Genomic DNA, 20885 nt, shown 5'->3' with positions numbered 1-20885 from the left:
ACGGCAGATCTCGCCCGTTTGCTGCATATGTTCTGGTTTCCATGGAGACACACAGTTGAAAATAAAATGGCTGCTCTTGTGCCACTTTAGCAACATGGCTGAGAACTTTTTATTGTTGTTGTCTTCTTCAATGTTTGTGACAACATCTGTCATGTCAACGTCTCCACCTTCTACAATGTCACTGCTTGTATCACACATGATATCACACACAAGTAAACACTCTGCTTGTATCACACATGATATCACACACAAGTAAACACTCTGCTTGTATCACACATGATATCACACACAAGTAAACACTCTGCTTGTATCACACATGATATCACACACAAGTAAACACTCTGCTTGTATCACACATGATATCACACACAAGTAAACACTCTGCTTGTGTCACACATGATATCACACACAAGTCAACACTCTGCTTGTATCACACATGATATCACACACAAGCAAACACTCTGCTTGTATCACACATGATATCACACACAAGTAAACACTCTGCTTGTGTCACACATGATATCACACACAAGTCAACACTCTGCTTGTATCACACATGATATCACACACAAGTAAACACTCTGCTTGTGTCGCACATGATATCACACACAAGTAAACACTCTGCTTGTATCACACATGATATCACACACAAGTAAACACGCTGCAGGACTGCTTGTACCGCACATGATATCACACACAAGTAAACATGCTGCGGGACTGCTTGTATCACACATGATATCACACACAAGTAAACACGCTGCAAGACTGCTTGTATCGCACATGATATCACACACAAGTAAACACGCTGCGGGACTGCTTGTATCACACATAAATAAACACACTGCAGGACTGCTTATATCGCACATTATATCACACACAAATAAACACGCTGCAGCACTGCTTGTCTCACACATGATATCGTACACAAGTAAACACTATGTATGACTGCTTATATCGCACATTATATCACACACAAGTAAACACGCTGCAAGACTGCTTGTATCGCACATGATATCACACATAAGTAAACATGCTGCAGGACTGCTTATATCACACATTATATCACACACAAGCAAACACGCTGCAGGACTGCTTGTATCACACATGATATCACACACAAGTAAACACTATGCATGACTGCTTGTATCGCACATGATATCACAAACAGGTAAACACGCTGCAGCACTGCTTGTATCACACATGATATCACACACAAGTAAACATGCTGCAGGACTGCTTATATCGCACATTATATCACACACAAGTAAACACGCTGCAGGACAGCTTGTATCACACATAAGTAAACATTATGCATGACTGCTTGTATCGCACATGATATCACACACAGGTAAACACGTTGCAGGACTGCTTGTATCGCACATGATATCACACACAAGTAAACAGGGCTGCTTGTATCGCACATGATATCACACACAGGTAAACACGCTGCAGGACTGCTTGTATCGCACATGATAGCACACACAAGTAAACAGGACTGCTTGTATCGCACATGATATCACACACAGGTAAAAACGCTGCAGCACTGCTTGAATCACACATGATATCACACACAAGTAAACAGGACTGCTTGTATCACACATGATATCACACACAGGTAAACACGCTGCAGGACTGCTTGTATCGCACATGATGTCACACACAAGTTATTTAATGTTTAGAGGGCCTTTATGACGTAAACAAAACATATTTCGAAGGTTGTCAAGGTTTTGTATGCTTCATCTATGAAAATATTGAATATATTAAGGTTTTTTTATATTTGTTATTTTTGTATTAATTTAGTATTTTTTATTATTATTTTTACTATTTATTTTACATTTATTTATTTAGGTCAAGGAGGGTTGAGTGTAGCATGGAGTGCCAGCAGGGGGCAGTGTAGTGTTTAGGTCTAGGCTCCTACAAAGTGTGCCAGCAGGGGGCAGTGTAGTGTTTAGGTCTAGGCTCCTACAAAGTGTCCCAGCAGGGGGCAGTGTAGTGTTTAGGTCTAGGCTCCTACAAAGTGAGTTGTGGTGCCAGAAAGGAGCAGGATGTGTCACAAACAATATGTGGTGATGCTAAAAAAGACTTGCTGTGACTCCCCCTGCTGACTGGACATGAACGTGAACGTGAATTTCAATCAGCCTCTCAATGTCACTACATAAAGCAGCGGCAGGTCAAAGGAGGGCAGCCAGGATGTGAGAGAGTGAACAATGGTGCAGGTGTGCGGCACAAAGAGGGTGAATATTCATGCAGACACCTGATTGGTCCTTGAATTTCAAAGAAATGAACCATCAAACAGAAACAAAAAGAACTATCATCGCTTATATTTGATGTTTTATTACATGTTTTGTGAAAAAAACATGTTTGTTTTTTTCTGTAACCACCATAGAAGTAAATATCATTATTCATTACATTTTAATTAATGCTAGTAATAATAAGTATTGTTTACATTATAATCAATACTAGTAATAATAAGTATTGTTTACATTATAATCAATACTAGTAATAATAAGTATTGTTTACATTATAATCAATACTAGTAATAATAAGTATTGTTTACATTATAATCAATACTAGTAATAATAAGTATTGTTTACATTATAATCAATACTAGTAATACTAGGGTATTTAAATGTTAATTAATGCTAGTATTAATATGTATTGTTTACATTTTAATTAATACTTGAATAATATGTATTGTTTACATTTTAATCAATACTAGTAGTAATAAGTTATGTTTACATTTAATCGATACTAGTAATAATAAGTATTGTTTACATTTTAATAAATACTATTAGCAATAGGTATTGTTTACATTTTAATCAATACTAGTAATAATAAGTATTGTTTACATTTTAATAAATACTATTAGCAATAGGTATTGTTTACATTTTAATCGATACTAGTAATAATAGGTATTGTTTACATTTCAATCAATACTAGTAGTAATAAGTATTGTTTACATTTTAATCGATACTAGTAATAATAAATATTGTTTACATTTTAATCAATACTATTAACAATAGGTATTGTTTACATTTTATTCATTATTAGTAATAATAAGTATTGTTTACATTTTAATCAATACTAGTAATAATAAGTATTGTTTACATTTTAATCAATACTAGTAGTAATAAGTTATGTTTACATTTAATCGATACTAGTAATAATAGGTATTGTTTACATTTTCATTAATACTATTAGCAATAGGTATTGTTTACATTTTAATTAATACTCGTAATAATATGTATTGTTTACATTTTAATCAATACTAGTAGTAATAAGTTATGTTTACATTTAATCGATACTAGTAATAATAAGTATTGTTTACATTTTAATCAATACTAGTAATAATAGGGTATTTAAATGTTAATTAATGCTCGTATTAATATGTATTGTTTACATTTTAATCAATACTATTAGCAATAGGTATTGTTTACATTTTAATTAATGCTATTAGCAATAGGTATTAGTTACATTTTAATTAATACTCGTAATAATATGTATTGTTTACATTTTAATCAATACTAGTAGTAATAAGTTATGTTTACATTTAATCCATACTAGTAATAATAAGTATTGTTTACATTTTAATAAATACTATTATCAATAGGTATTGTTTACATTTTAATAATTACTAGTAATAATAAGTATTGTTTACATTTTAATCAATACTAGTAATAATAAGTATTGTTTACATTTTAATCGATACTAGTAATAATAGGTATTGTTTACATTTTAATCAATACTAGTAGTAATAAGTATTGTTTACATTTTAATCGATACTAGTAATAATAAATATTGTTTACATTTTAATCAATACTATTAGCAATAGGTATTGTTTACATTTTATTCATTATTAGTAATAATAAGTATTGTTTACATTTTAATCAATACTAGTAATAATAAGTATTGTTTACATTGTAATCAATACTAGTAATAATAGGGTATTTAAATGTTAATTAATGCTAGTAATAATAAGTATTGTTTGCATTTTAATGAATACTATTAGCAATAGGTATTGTTTACATTTTAATTAATACTATTAGCAATAGGTATTGTTTACATTTTAATTAATACTAGTAGTAATAAGTTATGTTTACATTTAATCGATACTAGTAATAATAAGTATTGTTTACATTTTAATAAATACTATTAGCAATAGGTATTGTTTACATTTTAATCAATACCAGTAATAATAAGTATTGTTTACATTTTAATCAATACTAGTAATAATAAGTATTGTTTACATTTTAATCAATACTAGTAATAATAAGTATTGTTTACATTTTAATCAATACTAGTAATAATAAGTATTGTTTACATTTTAATAAATACTATTAGCAATAGGTATTGTTTACATTTTAATCGATACTAGTAATAATAGGTATTGTTTACATTTCAATCAATACTAGTAGTAATAAGTATCGTTTACATTTAATCGATACTAGTAATAATAAGTATTGTTTACATTTTAATAAATACTATTAGCAATAGGTATTGTTTACATTGTATTCATTATTAGTAATAATAAGTATTGTTTACATTTGAATCAATACTAGTAATAATAAGTATTGTTTACATTTTAATCGATACTAGTAATAATAGGTATTGTTTACATTTCAATCAATACTAGTAGTAATAAGTATTTTTTACATTTTAATCGATACTAGTAATAATAAATATTGTTTACATTTTAATCAATACTATTAGCAATAGGTATTGTTTACATTTTATTCATTATTAGTAATAATAAGTATTGTTTACATTTTAATCAATACTAGTAATAATAAGTATTGTTTACATTTTAATCAATACTAGTAGTAATAAGTTATGTTTACATTTAATTGATACTAGTAATAATAAGTATTGTTTACATTTTAATAAATACTATTAGCAATAGGTATTGTTTACATTTTAATCGATACTAGTAATAATAGGTATTGTTTACATTTCAATCAATACTAGTAGTAATAAGTATTGTTTACATTTTAATCAATACTATTAGCAATAGGTATTGTTTACATTTTATTCATTATTAGTAATAATAAGTATTGTTTACATTTTAATCAATACTAGTAACAATGAGTATTGTTTACATTTTAATCAATACTAGTAGTAATAAGTTATGTTTACATTTAATCGATACTAGTAATAATAAGTATTGTTTACATTTTAATAAATACTATTAGCAATAGGTATTGTTTACATTGTAATCGATACTAGTAATAATAGGTATTGTTTACATTTCAATCAATACTAGTAGTAATAAGTATTTTTTACATTTTAATCGATACTAGTAATAATAAATATTGTTTACATTTTAATCAATACTATTAGCAATAGGTATTGTTTACATTTTAATCGATACTAGTAATAATAGGTATTGTTTACATTTCAATCAATACTAGTAGTAATAAGTATTGTTTACATTTTAATCGATACTAGTAATAATAAATATTGTTTACATTTTAATCAATACTATTAGCAATAGGTATTGTTTACATTTTATTCATTATTAGTAATAATAAGTATTGTTTACATTTTATTCAATACTAGTAATAATAAGTATTGTTTACATTTTAATCAATACTGGTAGTAATAAGTTATGTTTACATTTAATCGATACTAGTAATAATAAGTATTGTTTACATTTTAATACATACTATTAGCAATAGGTATTGTTTACATTTTAATCGATACTAGTAATAATAGGTATTGTTTACATTTCAATCAATACTAGTAGTAATAAGTATTGTTTACATTTTAATCGATACTAGTAATAATAAATATTGTTTACATTTTAATCAATACTATTAGCAATAGGTATTGTTTACATTTTAATCAATACTAGTAGTAATAAGTTATGTTTACATTTAATCGATACTAGTAATAATAAGTATTGTTTACATTTTAATCGATACTAGTAATAATAAATATTGTTTACATTTTAATCAATACTATTAGCAATAGGTATTGTTTACATTTAATCGATACTAGTAATAATAAGAATTGTTTACATTTTAATCGATACTAGTAATAATAAGTATTGTTTACATTTTAATAAATACTATTAGCAATAGGTATTGTTTACATTTTAATCGATACTAGTAATAATAGGTATTGTTTACATTTCAATCAATACTAGTAGTAATAAGTATTGTTTACATTTTAATCGATACTAGTAATAATAAATATTGTTAACATTTTAATCAATACTATTAGCAATAGGTATTGTTTACATTTTATTCATTATTAGTAATAATAAGTATTGTTTACATTTTAATCAATACTAGTAATAATAAGTATTGTTTACATTTTAATCAATACTAGTAATATAACTATAGATGTCAAAATTGTGTATGTACTAAAAGATTAATTTATGATTGTTGTCTTTGGTAAAAACGTAACTATTTTAGGTTTTGATGGCATTTGATTTCTTTTATTTAGACTTGTCGAGTTGATGCTTTTGGAAACACTCGTAGCAAACACGTGTTTAAGAAATGCAAATAATATCAAGCTAATACTTCAATGGGAAATAAAGAACTTTAAAAGTATATCAAACATCAAACGTTTCACTGCAAACTCCTGCCTTCGTTCACTCTGCTCTCTTGGACTGAAGTGTGAGCTACTTTTGTCGTCGTCTTTAGTAAAATCTTGCACTCTTCCGCCCTTTTTGGTGACTTCTCGAGGAACTCTGAAGGAATGTTTATTCTTTTTGGGATTTGAACGGTTCATACAGCCTGTCCATACTCCTGTATTGTACTCCTGTACTGTACACCTGTATTGTACTGCTGTATTGTAGTCCTGTACTGTACTCCTGTGCTGTACTGCTGTACTGTACACTTGTACTGTACTCTTGTACTGTACTGCTGTACTGTACTCCTGTACTGTACTCCTGTGCTGTACTGCTGTACTGTACTCTTGTACTGTACTCTTGTACCGTACTGCTGTACTGTACCCATGTACTGTACTCCTGTACTGTACTGCTGTATTGTACTCCTGTACTGTACTGCTGTACTGTAATATGACTTTTGTTTGTTGTGTTGTTGTGTTTATTACTGTATATTAGTGTGTATTACTGAATATTAGTGTGTATTAGTGTCTCTATTAGTGTATATTAGTGTGTATTACTGTATATTAGTGTGCATTAGTGTATATTAGTGTGTATCACTGTGTATTAGTGGGTATTAGTGTATATTAGTGTGTATTACTGTATATTAGTGTGCATTAGTGTATATTAGTGTGTATCACTGTGTATTAGTGTGTATTAGTGTCTCTATTAGTGTGTATTAGTGTATATTAGTGTGTATTACTGTGTATTAGTGTGCATTAGTGTATATTAGTGTGTATCACTGTGTATTAGTGTGTATTAGTGTATATTAGTGTGTATAACTGTGTATTAGTGTGTATTACTGTGTATTAGTGTGTATTAGTGTCTCTATTAGTGTGTATTACTGTATATTAGTGTGTATTACTGTGTATTAGTATGTATTACTGTATATTAGTATGTATTACTGTGTATTAGTGTGTATTACTGAATATTAGTGTGTATTATTGTCTCTATTAGTGTGTATTACTGTATATTAGTATGTATTACTGTGTATTAGTGTGTATTAGTGTCTCTATTAGTGTGTAGTACTGTATATTTGTGTGTATTACTGAATATTAGTGTGTATTAGTGTCTCTATTAGGGTGTAGTGCTGTATATTAGTGTGTATTAGTGTATATTAGTGTGTATTACTGTGTATTAGTGGGTATTAGTGTCTCTATTAGTGTGTATTACTGTATATTAGTGTGTATTACTGAATATTAGTGTGTATTACTGAATATTAGTATGTATTATTGTCTCTATTAGTGTGTGGTACTGTATATTAGTGTGTATTACTGAATATTAGTGTGTATTAGTGTATATTAGTGTGTATTATTTTTGTATAAGTGTGTATTAGTGTATATTAGGGTGTATTACTGTGTATTAGTGGGTATTAGTGTTTATATTAGTGTGTATTACTGTATATTTGTGTGTTACTGAATATTAGTGTGTATTAGTGTCTCTATTAGGGTATAGTGCTGTATATTAGTGTGTATTACTGTATATTAGTGTGTATTAGTGTGTATTACTGTGTATTAGTGGGTATTAGTGTCTCTATTAGTGTGTATTACTGTATATTAGTGTGTATTACTGAATATTAGTATGTATTATTGTCTCTATTAGTGTGTGGTACTGTATATTAGTGTGTATTACTGAATATTAGTGTGTATTAGTGTATATTAGTGTGTATTATTTTGTATAAGTGTGCATTAATGTATATTAGTGTGTATTACTGTGTATTAGTGGGTATTAGTGTCTCTATTAGTGTGTATTACTGTATATTAGTGTGTATTACTGTGTATTAGTGGGTATTAGTGTCTCTATTAGTGTGTATTACTGTATATTTGTGTGTATTACTGTGTTTTAGTGGGTATTAGTGTCTCTATTACTGTGTTGTACTGTATATTAGTGTGTATTACTGAATATTAGTGTGTATTAGTGTATATTAGTGTGTATTACTGAATATTAGTGTGTATTAGTGTATATTAGTGTGTATTATTTTGTATAAGTGTGTATTAGTCTATATTAGTGTGTATTATTTTGTATATTAGTGTAAATGAGTGTGTATTAGTGTGTAATACTGTATATTAGTGTGTATTATTTAGTATATTAGTGTGTATTATTTTGTATGTTAGTGTATATGAGTGTGTATTAGTGTGTATTAGCGTATATTGGTATGTATTTGTTTGTATTGGTGAGTATTGGCATGTGTAAGTGTGTGTATTAGTGTCTAATGGCGTGTGTTTGTGTGTAGTAGTGTATATTAGTGTGTAATAGCTTGTGTATATGCGTGTATTGGGGAGTATTAGTGCATATTAGTGTTTATTGTTTTGTATAAGTGTGTATTAGTGTATATCAGTGTGTATTATTTTTGTATTAATGTGTATAAGTGTGTATTAGTGTGTATTAGTGTGTATTAGTGTCTCTATTAGTGTATATTAGTGTGTATTAGTGTATATTAGTGTGTATTAGTGTATATTAGTGTGTATCACTGTGTATTAGTGTCTCTATTAGTGTGTGTTACTGTATATTTGTGTGTATTACTGAATATTAGTGTGTATTAGTGTCTCTATTAGGGTGTAGTGCTGTATATTAGTGTGTATTATTTTGTATAAGTGTGTATTACTGTATATTAGTATGTATTACTGTGTATTAGTGGGTATTAGTGTCTCAATTAGTGTGTAGTACTGTATATTAGTGTGTATTACTGAATATTAGTGTGTATTAGTGTATATTAGTGTGTATTACTGAATATTAGTGTGTATTAGTGTATATTAGTGTGTATTATTTTGTATAAGTGTGTATTAGTGTATATTAGTGTGTATTACTGTGTATTAGTGGGTATTAGTGTCTCTATTAGTGTGTATTACTGTATATTTGTGTGTATTACTGAATATTAGTGTGTATTAGTGTCTCTTTTAGGGTGTAGTGCTGTATATTAGTGTGTATTACTGAATATTAGTATGTATTATTGTCTCTATTAGTGTGTGGTACTGTATATTAGTGGGTATTACTGAATATTAGTGTGTATTAGTGTATATTAGTGTGTATTATTTTGTATAAGTGTGTATTAGTCTATATTAGTGTGTATTATTTTGCATATTAGTGTAAATGAGTGTGTATTAGTGTGTAATACTGTATATTAGTGTGTATTATTTAGTATATTAGTGTGTAATATTTTGTATATTAGTGTATATGAGTGTGTATTAGTGTGTATTGGCGTATATTGGTATGTATTTGTTTGTATTGGTGAGTATTGGCATGTGTAAGTGTGTGTATTAGTGTCTAATGGTGTGTGTTTGTGTGTAGTAGTGTCAATTAGTGTGTAATAGCTTGTGTATATGCGTGTATTGGGGAGTATTAGTGCATATTAGTGTTTATTGTTTTGTATAAGTGTGTATAAGTGTGTATTAGTGTGTATTAGTGTCTCTATTAGTGTATATTAGTGTGTATTAGTGTGTATTACTGTGTATTAGTGTATATTAGTGTCTCTATTAGTGTATATTAGTGTGTATTAGTGTGTATTACTGTGTATCAGTGTATATTAGTGTCTCTATTAGTGTATATTAGTGTGTATTAGTGTGTATTAGTGTGTATCAGTGTATATTAGTGTATATTAGTGTGTATCAGAGTTGTTGTTACCTGTGTGGAACATGAAGTAAACAGGAAGTAGTTGTCACCTGCAGGACCAATGACAGGTTGTGTCTTCTTCTTGCAGCCGTGTCCAACCTGGACATCGAGAGCAAACTGTCACTCCATTATCAGTCGCCATGGCAACAACAACAACACCTGTTCCACCTGTGCACTCGCGCTCCCTGCCTGCAGGAGATGCACAACAAGGCTCACCTGAGTCTCAGAGGTGACACACCTGTCTTACTGCATGGCAACACACCTGTCTCACTGTATGTCAACACACCTGTCTTACTGCATGGCAACACACCTGTCTCACTGCATGTCAACACATCTGTCTCACTGCATGTCAACACACCTGTCTCACTGCATGTCAACACACATGTCTCACTGCATGTCAACACACCTGTCTCATTGTATGTCAACACACCTGTCTCACTGCACGTCAACACACCCGTCTCACTCTATGTCAACACACCTGTCTCACTGCACGTCAACACACCTGTCTCACTGTATGTCAACACACCTGTCTCACTGCATGTCAACACACCTCTTTCTCTGCATGTCAACACACCTGTCTCACTGCATGTAAACACACCTGTCTCACTGCATGTCAACACACCTGTATCATTGTATGTCAACACACCTGTTTCACTGCATGTCAACACACCTGTCTCACTGAATGTCAACACACCTGTCTCACTGTATGTAAACACACCTGTCTCACTGCATGTCAACACACCTGTCTCATTGTATGTCAACACACCTGTCTCACTGCATGTCAACACACCCGTCTCACTCTATGTCAACACACCTGTCTCACTGCATGTCAACACACCTGTCTTACTGCATGTCAACACACTGGTCTCACTGTTTGTCAACACACCTGTCTCACTGCATGTCAACACACCTGTTTCACTGCATGTCAACACACCTGTCTCACTGCATGTCAACACACCTGTCTCACTGTATGTTAACACACCTGTCTCACTGCATGTCAACACACCTGTCTCATTGTATGTCAACACACCTGTTTCACTGCATGTCAACACACCTGTCTCACTGCATGTCAACACACCTGTCTTACTGCATGTCAACACACTGGTCTCACTGTTTGTCAACACATCTGTCTCACTGCATGTCAACACATCTGTCATACTGCATGTCAACACACCTGTCTCACTGTATGTCAACACACCTGTCTTACTGCATGTTAACACACCTGTCTCGCTGCACCATCATGTCAACACACCTGTCTCACTGCACCATCATGTCAACACACCTGTTTCGCTGCATGTCAACACACCTGTCTCACTGCATGTCAACACACCTGTCTCACTGTATGTTAACACACCTGTCTCACTGCATGTCAACACACCTGTCTCATTGTATGTCAACACACCTGTTTCACTGCATGTCAACACACCTGTCTCACTGCATGTCAACACACATGTCTCACTGCATGTCAACACACCTGTCTTACTGCATGTTAACACACCTGTCTCGCTGCACCATCATGTCAACACACCTGTCTCACTGCACCATCATGTCAACACACCTGTTTCGCTGTACCATCATGTCAACACACCTGTCTCGCTGCACCATCATGTCAACACACCTGTCTCGCTGCACCATCATGTCAACACACCTGTCTCGCTGCACCATCATGTCAACACACCTGTCTTGCTGCACCATCATGTCAACACACCTGTCTCGCTGCACCATCATGTCAACACACCTGTCTCGCTGCATCATCATGTCAACACACCTGTCTCGCTGCACCATCATGTCAACACACCTGTCTCGCTGCATCATCATGTCAACACACCTGTCCTGCTGCACCATCATGTCAACACACCTGTTTCGCTGCACCATCATGTCAACACACCTGTCTCGCTGCACCATCATGTCAACACACCTGTCTCGCTGCACCATCATGTCAACACACCTGTCTCGCTGCACCATCATGTCAACACACCTGTCTCGCTGCACCATCATGTCAACACACCTGTCTCGCTGCACCATCATGTCAACACACCTGTCTCGCTGCACCATCATGTCAACACACCTGTCTCGCTGCACCATCATGTCAACACACCTGTCTCGCTGCACCGTCATGTCAACACACCTGTCTCGCTGCACCGTCATGTCAACACACCTGTCTCACTGCACCATCGTGTGGTATACGTTGGTGTGTTCAGAAGACAAGGTGAGTCAGAGGTCAAATAGTCGTGAGAGGACCAAGGTGATCATGACTATCTCGGCGGCCCCGCCCCTTCCCACCTTCCCGTCGCCACACAGCATCCGCCGCCAACAAAGAAGTCGACTGGCACAGGCGGTAAGCGCCCAACTCTGCACAACACTACTCTTTTAGCGCAGGAGAGTCCAAAGTCTCCATGTTTGAACATCATAGTCATTAAACAACATAAACATAATAACAATCATCATAGTCATTAAACAACATAAACATAATAACAATCATCATAGTCATTAAACAACATAAACATAATAACAATCATCATAGTCATTAAACAACATAAACATAATAACAATCATCATAGTCATTAAACAACATAAACATAATAACAATCATCATAGTCATTAAACAACATAAACATAATAACAATCATCATAGTCATTAAACAACATAAACATAATAACAATCATCATAGTCATTAAACAACATAAACATAATAACAATCATCATAGTCATTAAACAACATAAACATCATAACAATCATCATAGTCATTAAACAACATAAACATAATAACAATCATCATAGTCATTAAACAACAAACATAATAACAATCATCATAGTCATTAAACAACATAAACATAATAACAATCATCATAGTCATTAAACAACATAAACATAATAACAATCATCATAGTCATTAAACAACATAAACATAATAACAATCATCATAGTCATTAAACAACATAAACATAATAACAATCATCATAGTCATTAAACAACATAAACATAATAACAATCATCATAGTCATTAAACAACATAAACATAATAACAATCATCATAGTCATTAAACAACATAAACATAATAACAATCATCATAGTCATTAAACAACAAACATAATAACAATCATCATAGTCATTAAACAACATAAACATAATAACAATCATCATAGTCATTAAACAACATAAACATAATAACAATCATCATAGTCATTAAACAACATAAACATCATAACAATCATCATAGTCATTAAACAACATAAACATAATAACAATCATCATAGTCATTAAACAACATAAACATAATAACAATCATCATAGTCATTAAACAACATAAACATAATAACAATCATCATAGTCATTAAACAACATAAACATAATAACAATCATCATAGTCATTAAACAACATAAACATAATAACAATCATCATAGTCATTAAACAACATAAACATAATAACAATCATCATAGTCATTAAACAACAAACATAATAACAATCATCATAGTCATTAAACAACATAAACATAATAACAATCATCATAGTCATTAAACAACATAAACATAATAACAATCATCATAGTCATTAAACAACATAAACATAATAACAATCATCATAGTCATTAAACAACATAAACATAATAACAATCATCATAGTCATTAAACAACAAACATAATAACAATCATCATAGTCATTAAACAACATAAACATAAACAAGTGTAATAAAAGAGCAAAAGGTGAAAAGTTGCAATGTCGACTCTTTAAAACTGTCACTTCTCAAAAAATAATAATGAATCAAAATGGATGTAGTTACGAATTATTGACATATTTAATGACTTGACATCAAATATTCCATTGATCTGAAGTTGATCTTTACACTTAAGTATTTTTATTACTTGTTTTGAACACTTTTTTTTTTTTTAACTGTCATTGTTCTCAAAAAATAATAATGAATCAAAATCAATGGTGTTAAGAATTATTGACATATAGTCTTATATAAGTGTATATATTAGTTATATTAGCCTACTATCAAAATGACTTTAAAAGTCTTATATAAGTGTTATAATGAAGACAACACATGATGTAAGTGTCTATACTAGCCTACTATCAAAATGACAGAAATGTTGAAATGTAATATATATTCTACACATTGTAAAACATTAGTAAAACTTGTCAGAGGGTGAGATAACTCCTGGTAATGACCGACTTACAATGGCCAAAGGTATATAGATGTGTGAACCTCTTCTTCTAATGGATTTATTACAATCTTTGCAAGCTGGGTAACGTTTGCTGTGGTCTGGAACAACATGGTAACGTTTGCTGTGGTCTGGAACAACATGGTAACGTTTGCTGTGGTCTGGAACAACATGGTAATGTTTGCTGTGGTCTGGAACAACATGGTGACGTTTGCTGTGGTCTGGAACAACATGGTAATGTTTGCTGTGGTCTGGAACAACATGGTAATGTTTGCTGTGGTCTGGAACAACATGGTAATGTTTGCTGTGGTCTGGAACAACATGGTAACGTTTGCTGTGGTCTGGAACAACATGGTAACGTTTGCTGTGGTCTGGAACAACATGGTGATGTTTTCTGTGGTCTGGAACAACATGGTAATGTTTGCTGTGGTCTGGAACAACATGGTAACGTTTGCGGTGGTCTGGAACAACATGGTAACGTTTGCTGTGGTCTGGAACAACATGGTGACGTTTGCTGTGGTCTGGAACAACATGGTAATGTTTGCTGTGGTCTGGAACAACATGGTCATGTTTGCTGTGGTCTGGAACAACATGGTAATGTTTTCTGTGGTCTGGAACAACATGGTAACGTTTGCTGTGGTCTGGAACAACATGGTAACGTTTGCTGTGGTCTGGAACAACGTGGTAATGTTTGCTGTGGTCTGGAACAACATGGTCATGTTTGCTGTGGTCTGGAACAACATGGTAATGTTTTCTGTGGTCTGGAACAACATGGTAACGTTTGCTGTGGTCTGGAACAACATGGTAACGTTTGCTGTGGTCTGGAACAACGTGGTAATGTTTGCTGTGGTCTGGAACAACATGGTCATGTTTGCTGTGGTCTGTAACTACATGGTAATGTTTGCTGTGGTCTGGAACAACATGGTGATGTTTGCTGTGGTCTGGAACAACATGGTGATGTTTGCTGTGGTCTGGAACAACATGGTAATGTTTTCTGTGGTCTGGAACAACATGGTCATGTTTTCTGTGGTCTGGAACAACATGGTAATGTTTGCTGTGGTCTGGAACAACAAGGTCATGTTTGCTGTGGTCTGGAACAACATGGTAACGTTTGCTGTGGTCTGGAACAACATGGTCATGTTTGCTGTGGTCTGGAACAACATGGTGACGTTTGCTGTGGTCTGGAACAACCTGGTCATGTTTGCTGTGGTCTGGAACAACATGGTAACGTTTGCTGTGGTCTGGAACAACATGGTAATGTTTGCTGTGGTCTGGAACAACATGGTAATGTTTGCTGTGGTCTGGAACAACATGGTTATGTTTTCTATGGTCTGGAACAACATGGTCATGTTTGCTGTGGTCTGGAACAACATGGTAATGTTTGCTGTGGTCTGGAACAACATGGTCATGTTTGCTGTGGTCTGTAACAATATGGTAATGTTTGCTGTGGTCTGGAACAACATGGTAACGTTTGCTGTGGTCTGGAACAACATGCTAATGTTTGCTGTGGTCTGGAACAACATGGTCATGTTTGCTGTGGTCTGGAACAACATGGTAACGTTTGCTGTGGTCTGGAACAACATGGTAACGTTTGCTGTGGTCTGGAACAACATGGTAACGTTTGCTGTGGTCTGGAACAACATGGTAATGTTTGCTGTGGTCTGGAACAACATGGCACACAAACAACAATGAGAAATGCAACCAATATTAGATAGAGATAATGTGTCATGAGACATGCAAATGTAAATTAAAGAGGACATAAAAGTTTTGGTGGACAAAATGAGACAAAGAAGGAGTGGCATAAAAACACGTCTTTCTGTGGCAGCGTCGGAGAAAGTTGTACATGTAAACAAACTACGGTGAGTTCAAGGACCGCTGAAATGAGTAGGACAAAACAGTGCTGACCAAATACTGTCATCAGTGAAGCATGTTGAATATAAACAATTTCATATTTGTAACAATTAGGAAGGTTTGTGTCGTCTTTCTTCTCCTACACAAACTAAATTAACACAAAAATATATTTTGACACACAACTGATGTTTGCAACACGCTGACACACAACTGATGTTTGCAACACACTGACACACAACTCCTTATTGTGTTGCTGAGCAGCAGGAGAGAGAAGAACGAGAGCGGGAGTTGGACCAACAACCCAGCCAGGTACAACAAACATCCATCAACGCTGAAATCACCACAAAAATACACTTTTGTGGAGGCAAAACACACAAAAATGTTGTTTGTCACGCCGAACAATTCACACGTTAAATTAACCTTTTTCCTCAATTATTTCCTGTAAGTAAAAAAAAATCATTCACAAGTAAAAAAAACTATTTTCTTTAGAAAAATGTACAATTTGCAAGTTAGAAAAAAAACTATTTTCTTCAATAAAAATTTAAATTTGCAAGTTTAAAAAAAAAAAAGTTCTTCGATAAAAATAAAAAAATATTTTCTTTAATAAAAATGACCATTTGCGAGTAAAAAATCTACAATACAAATAAAATTGTGCAAGTAAAAAATAAATACAAATTTATTCAATTAAAATAACAAATTGCAAGTTAAAAATTAAATTTTCTTCAATAAAAACAACAATTTGCAAGTAAAAAAAAATGTCTACAATACAAATAACAGTTTGAAAGTAAAAAAAAAACAATTTTCTTCAATAAAAATAATTTGCCAGTTAAAAAAAACTTTTTTTTCTTCAATAAAAATAACAATTTGCAAGTTCAAAATAAATAAAAATTTCTTCCATAAAAATAACAATTTGCAAGTTAAAAATACAATTTTCTTAAAAAAAACAAAACAATTGCAAGTTAAAAAAAACAATTTTTTTTATTCATTAAAAATAACAATCTGCAAGTTAAAAAAAATGTTTTCAATTAAAATAACAATTTGTTAAACAGTAGAAAATGGATGGATGAAAGTTAAAAATACAATTTTCTTCAATAAAAACAACAATTTACAAGTTAAAAAAAAACATTTTTTTCTTCAATAAAAATTACAATTTGCAAGTTAAAATAAAAAAATGTCTTCAATTAAAAACAACAATATGCAAGTTGAAAAAAATGTTTTTTCTTCAATAAAAATAACAATTTGCAAGTCAAAAATAAATAAAAATTTATTCAATAAAAATAATTTGCAAGTTAAAAATAAAATTTTCTTAAAAAAACAAATAAACAATTGCAAGTTAAAAAAAACATTTTTTTATTCAATTAAAATAACAATTTGCAAGTTAAAAAAAATGTTTTCACTAAAAATAACAATTTTCATGTAAAGAAAATTAAAAATTATTCAATTAAAATAACAATTTGCTAAACGGAAAAAATGGATAGATGGAAGTTAAAAATACAATTTTCTTCAATAAAAACAACAATTTGCAAGTTAAAAATAAAAAAATGTCTTCAATTAAAAACAACAATATGCAAGTTGAAAAAAAATGTTTTTTCTTCAATAAAAATAACAATTTGCAAGTTAAAAATAAATAAAAATTTCTTCCATAAAAATAACAATTTGCAAGTTAAAAATACAATTTTCTTAAAAAAAACAAAAATAATTGCAAGTTAAAAAAAACAATTTTTTTTATTCAATAAAAATGTTTTCACTAAAAATAACAATTTGCATGTAAAGAAAATTAAAAATTATTAAATTAAAATAACAATTTGCTAAACGGTAGAAAATGGATGGATGGAAGTTAAAAATAAAATTTTCTTCAATAAAAACAACAATTTGCAAGTTAAAAATAAAAAAATGTCTTCAATTAAGAACAACAATATGCAAGTTGAAAAAAATGTTTTTTTCTTCAATAAAAATAACAATTTGCAAGTTAAAAATAAATAAAAAATTCTTCCATAAAAATAACAATTTGCAAGTTAAAAATAAAATTTTCTTAAAAAAACAAAAAAAACAATTACAAGTTAAAAAAAACATTTTTTTTATTCAATAAAAATAACAATTTGCAAGTTAAAAAAAATGTTTTCACTAAAAATAACAATTTGCATGTAAAGAAAATAAAAAATTATTCAATCAAAATAACAATTTGCTAAACGGTAGAAAATGGATAGATGGAAGTTAAAAATACAATTTTCTTGAATAAAAACAACAATTTGCAAGTTAAAAAACAAACATTTTTTCCTTCAATAAAAATTCCAATTTGCAAGTTAAAAATAAATACAAATGTATTCAATTAAAATAACAATTTGCAAGTTAAAAATACAATTTTCTTCAATAAAAACAACAATTTGCAAGTAAAAAAAAAATTCTACAATACAAATAACAATTAGAAAGTAAAAAAAAAACAGTTTTCTTCAATAAAAACAACAATTTGCAAGTAAAAAAAAAAAATTCTACAATACAAATAACAATTAGAAAGTAAAAAAAAACAATTTTCTTCAATAAAAATAATTTGCCAGTTAAAAAAACCTTTTTTTTCTTCAATAAAAATAACAATTTGCAAGTTAAATAAAAAAAAAAAATTATTCCATAAAAATAACAATTTGCAAGTTAAAAATACAATTTTCTTAAAAAAAAAAAAAAACAATTGCAAGTTTAAAAAAGCATTTTTTTATTCAATAAAAATAACAATTTGCAAGTTAAAAAAAATGTTTTCACTAAAAATAACAATTTGCATGTAAAGAAAATTAAAAATTATTCAATTAAAATAACAATTTGCTAAACGGTAGAAAATGGATAGATGGAAGTTAAAAATACAATTTTCTTGAATAAAAACAACAATTTGCAAGTTAAAAAAAAAACATTTTTTCCTTCAATAAAAATTCCAATTTGCAAGTTAAAAATAAATACAAATTTATTCAATTAAAATAACAATTTGCAAGTTAAAAATACAATTTTCTTCAATAAAAACAACAATTTGCAAGTTTAAAAAAAAATTCTACAATACAAATAACAATTAGAAAGTAAAAAAAAAAAAATTTCTTCAATAAAAACAACAATTTGCAAGTAAAAAAAAAAGAATTCTACAATACAAATAACAATTAGAAAGTAAAAAAAAAAAATTTCTTCAATAAAAATAATTTGCCAGTTAAAAAAAACTTTTTTTTCTTCAATAAAAATAACAATTTGCAAGTTAAAAAAAATAAAAAAATTATTCCATAAAAATAACAATTTGAAAGTTAAAAATACAATTTTCTTAAAAAAAAAAAAAACAATTGCAAGTTTAAAAAAATGTTATTTTTATTCAATAAAAATAACAATTTGCAAGTTAAAAAAAATGTTTTCACTAAAAATAACAATTTGCATGTAAAGAAAATTAAAAATTATTCAATTAAAATAACAATTTGCTAAACGGTAGAAAATGGATAGATGGAAGTTAAAAATAAAATTTTCTTGAATAAAAACAACAATTTGCAAGTTAAAAAAAAAACATTTTTTCCTTCAATAAAAATTCCAATTTGCAAGTTAAAAATAAAAAATGTCTTCAATTAAAAACAACAATATGCAAGTTGAAAAAAATGTTTTTTGTTCAATAAAAATAACAATTTGCAAGTTAAAAATAAATACAAATTTCTTCCATAAAAATAACAATTTGCAAGTTAAAAATACAATTTTCTTAAAAAAAACAAAACAATTGCAAGTTAAAAAAAACAATTTTTTTTATTCAATAAAAATAACAATTTGCAAGTTAAAAAAAAATGTTTTCACTAAAAATAACAATTTGCATGTAAAGAAAATTAAAAATTATTCAATTAAAATAACAATTTGCTAAACGGTAGAAAATGGATGGATGGAAGTTAAAAATACAATTTTCTTCAATAAAAACAACAATTTGCAAGTTAAAAAAAAACATATTTTTCTTCAATAAAAATTACAATTTGCAAGTTAAAAATAAAAAAATGTCTTCAATTAAAAACAACAATATGCAAGTTGAAAAAAATGTTTTTTCTTCAATAAAAATAACAATTTGCAAGTTAAAAATAAATAAACATTTCTTCCATAAAAATAACAATTTGCAAGTTAAGAATAAAATATTCTTAAAAAAACAAAAAAACAATTGCAAGTTAAAAAAACATTTTTTTTTATTCAACAAAAATAACAATTTGCAAGTTAAAAAAAAATGTTTTCACTAAAAATAACAATTTGCATGTAAAGAAAATTAAAAATTATTCAATTAAAATAACAATTTGCTAAATGGTAGTAAATGGATGGATGGAAGTTAAAAATACAATTTTCTTCAATAAAAACAACAATTTGCAAGTTAAAAAAAACATATTTTTCTTCAATAAAAATTCCAATTTGCAAGTTAAAAATAAAAAAATGTCTTCAATTAAAAACAACAATATGCAAGTTGAAAAAAATGTTTTTTCTTCAATAAAAATAACAATTTGCAAGTTAAAAATAAATAAACATTTCTTCAATAAAAATAACAATTTGCAAGTTAAAAATAAAATTTTCTTAAAAAAACAAAAACAATTGCAAGTTAAAAAAAACATTTTTTTTTAATTCAATAAAAATAACAATTTGCAAGTTAAAAAAATGTTTTCACTA

General features: G+C 29.7%; 1 protein-coding gene across 1 annotated transcript in view; it reads left to right on the top strand.

Annotated features, from left to right (window-relative positions):
• Nucleotides 1-20885, top strand: part of nhsb (Nance-Horan syndrome b (congenital cataracts and dental anomalies)) — an 81815-nt gene that overhangs the window by 35499 nt on the left and 25431 nt on the right. The window contains exons 2-4 of the mRNA XM_061974628.1: nt 10308-10448; nt 12421-12557; nt 16500-16547. Of these exons, the coding sequence (XP_061830612.1) occupies nt 10308-10448; nt 12421-12557; nt 16500-16547 (326 nt within the window). The remainder of the gene's footprint in view (nt 1-10307; nt 10449-12420; nt 12558-16499; nt 16548-20885) is intronic.

The sequence above is a fragment of the Nerophis lumbriciformis genome, linkage group LG15 (assembly GCF_033978685.3).
Source record: "Nerophis lumbriciformis linkage group LG15, RoL_Nlum_v2.1, whole genome shotgun sequence".
In the NCBI taxonomy this organism is placed as follows: Eukaryota; Metazoa; Chordata; class Actinopteri; order Syngnathiformes; family Syngnathidae; genus Nerophis; species Nerophis lumbriciformis.
This window is presented reverse-complemented; position numbering and strand designations above follow the sequence as displayed.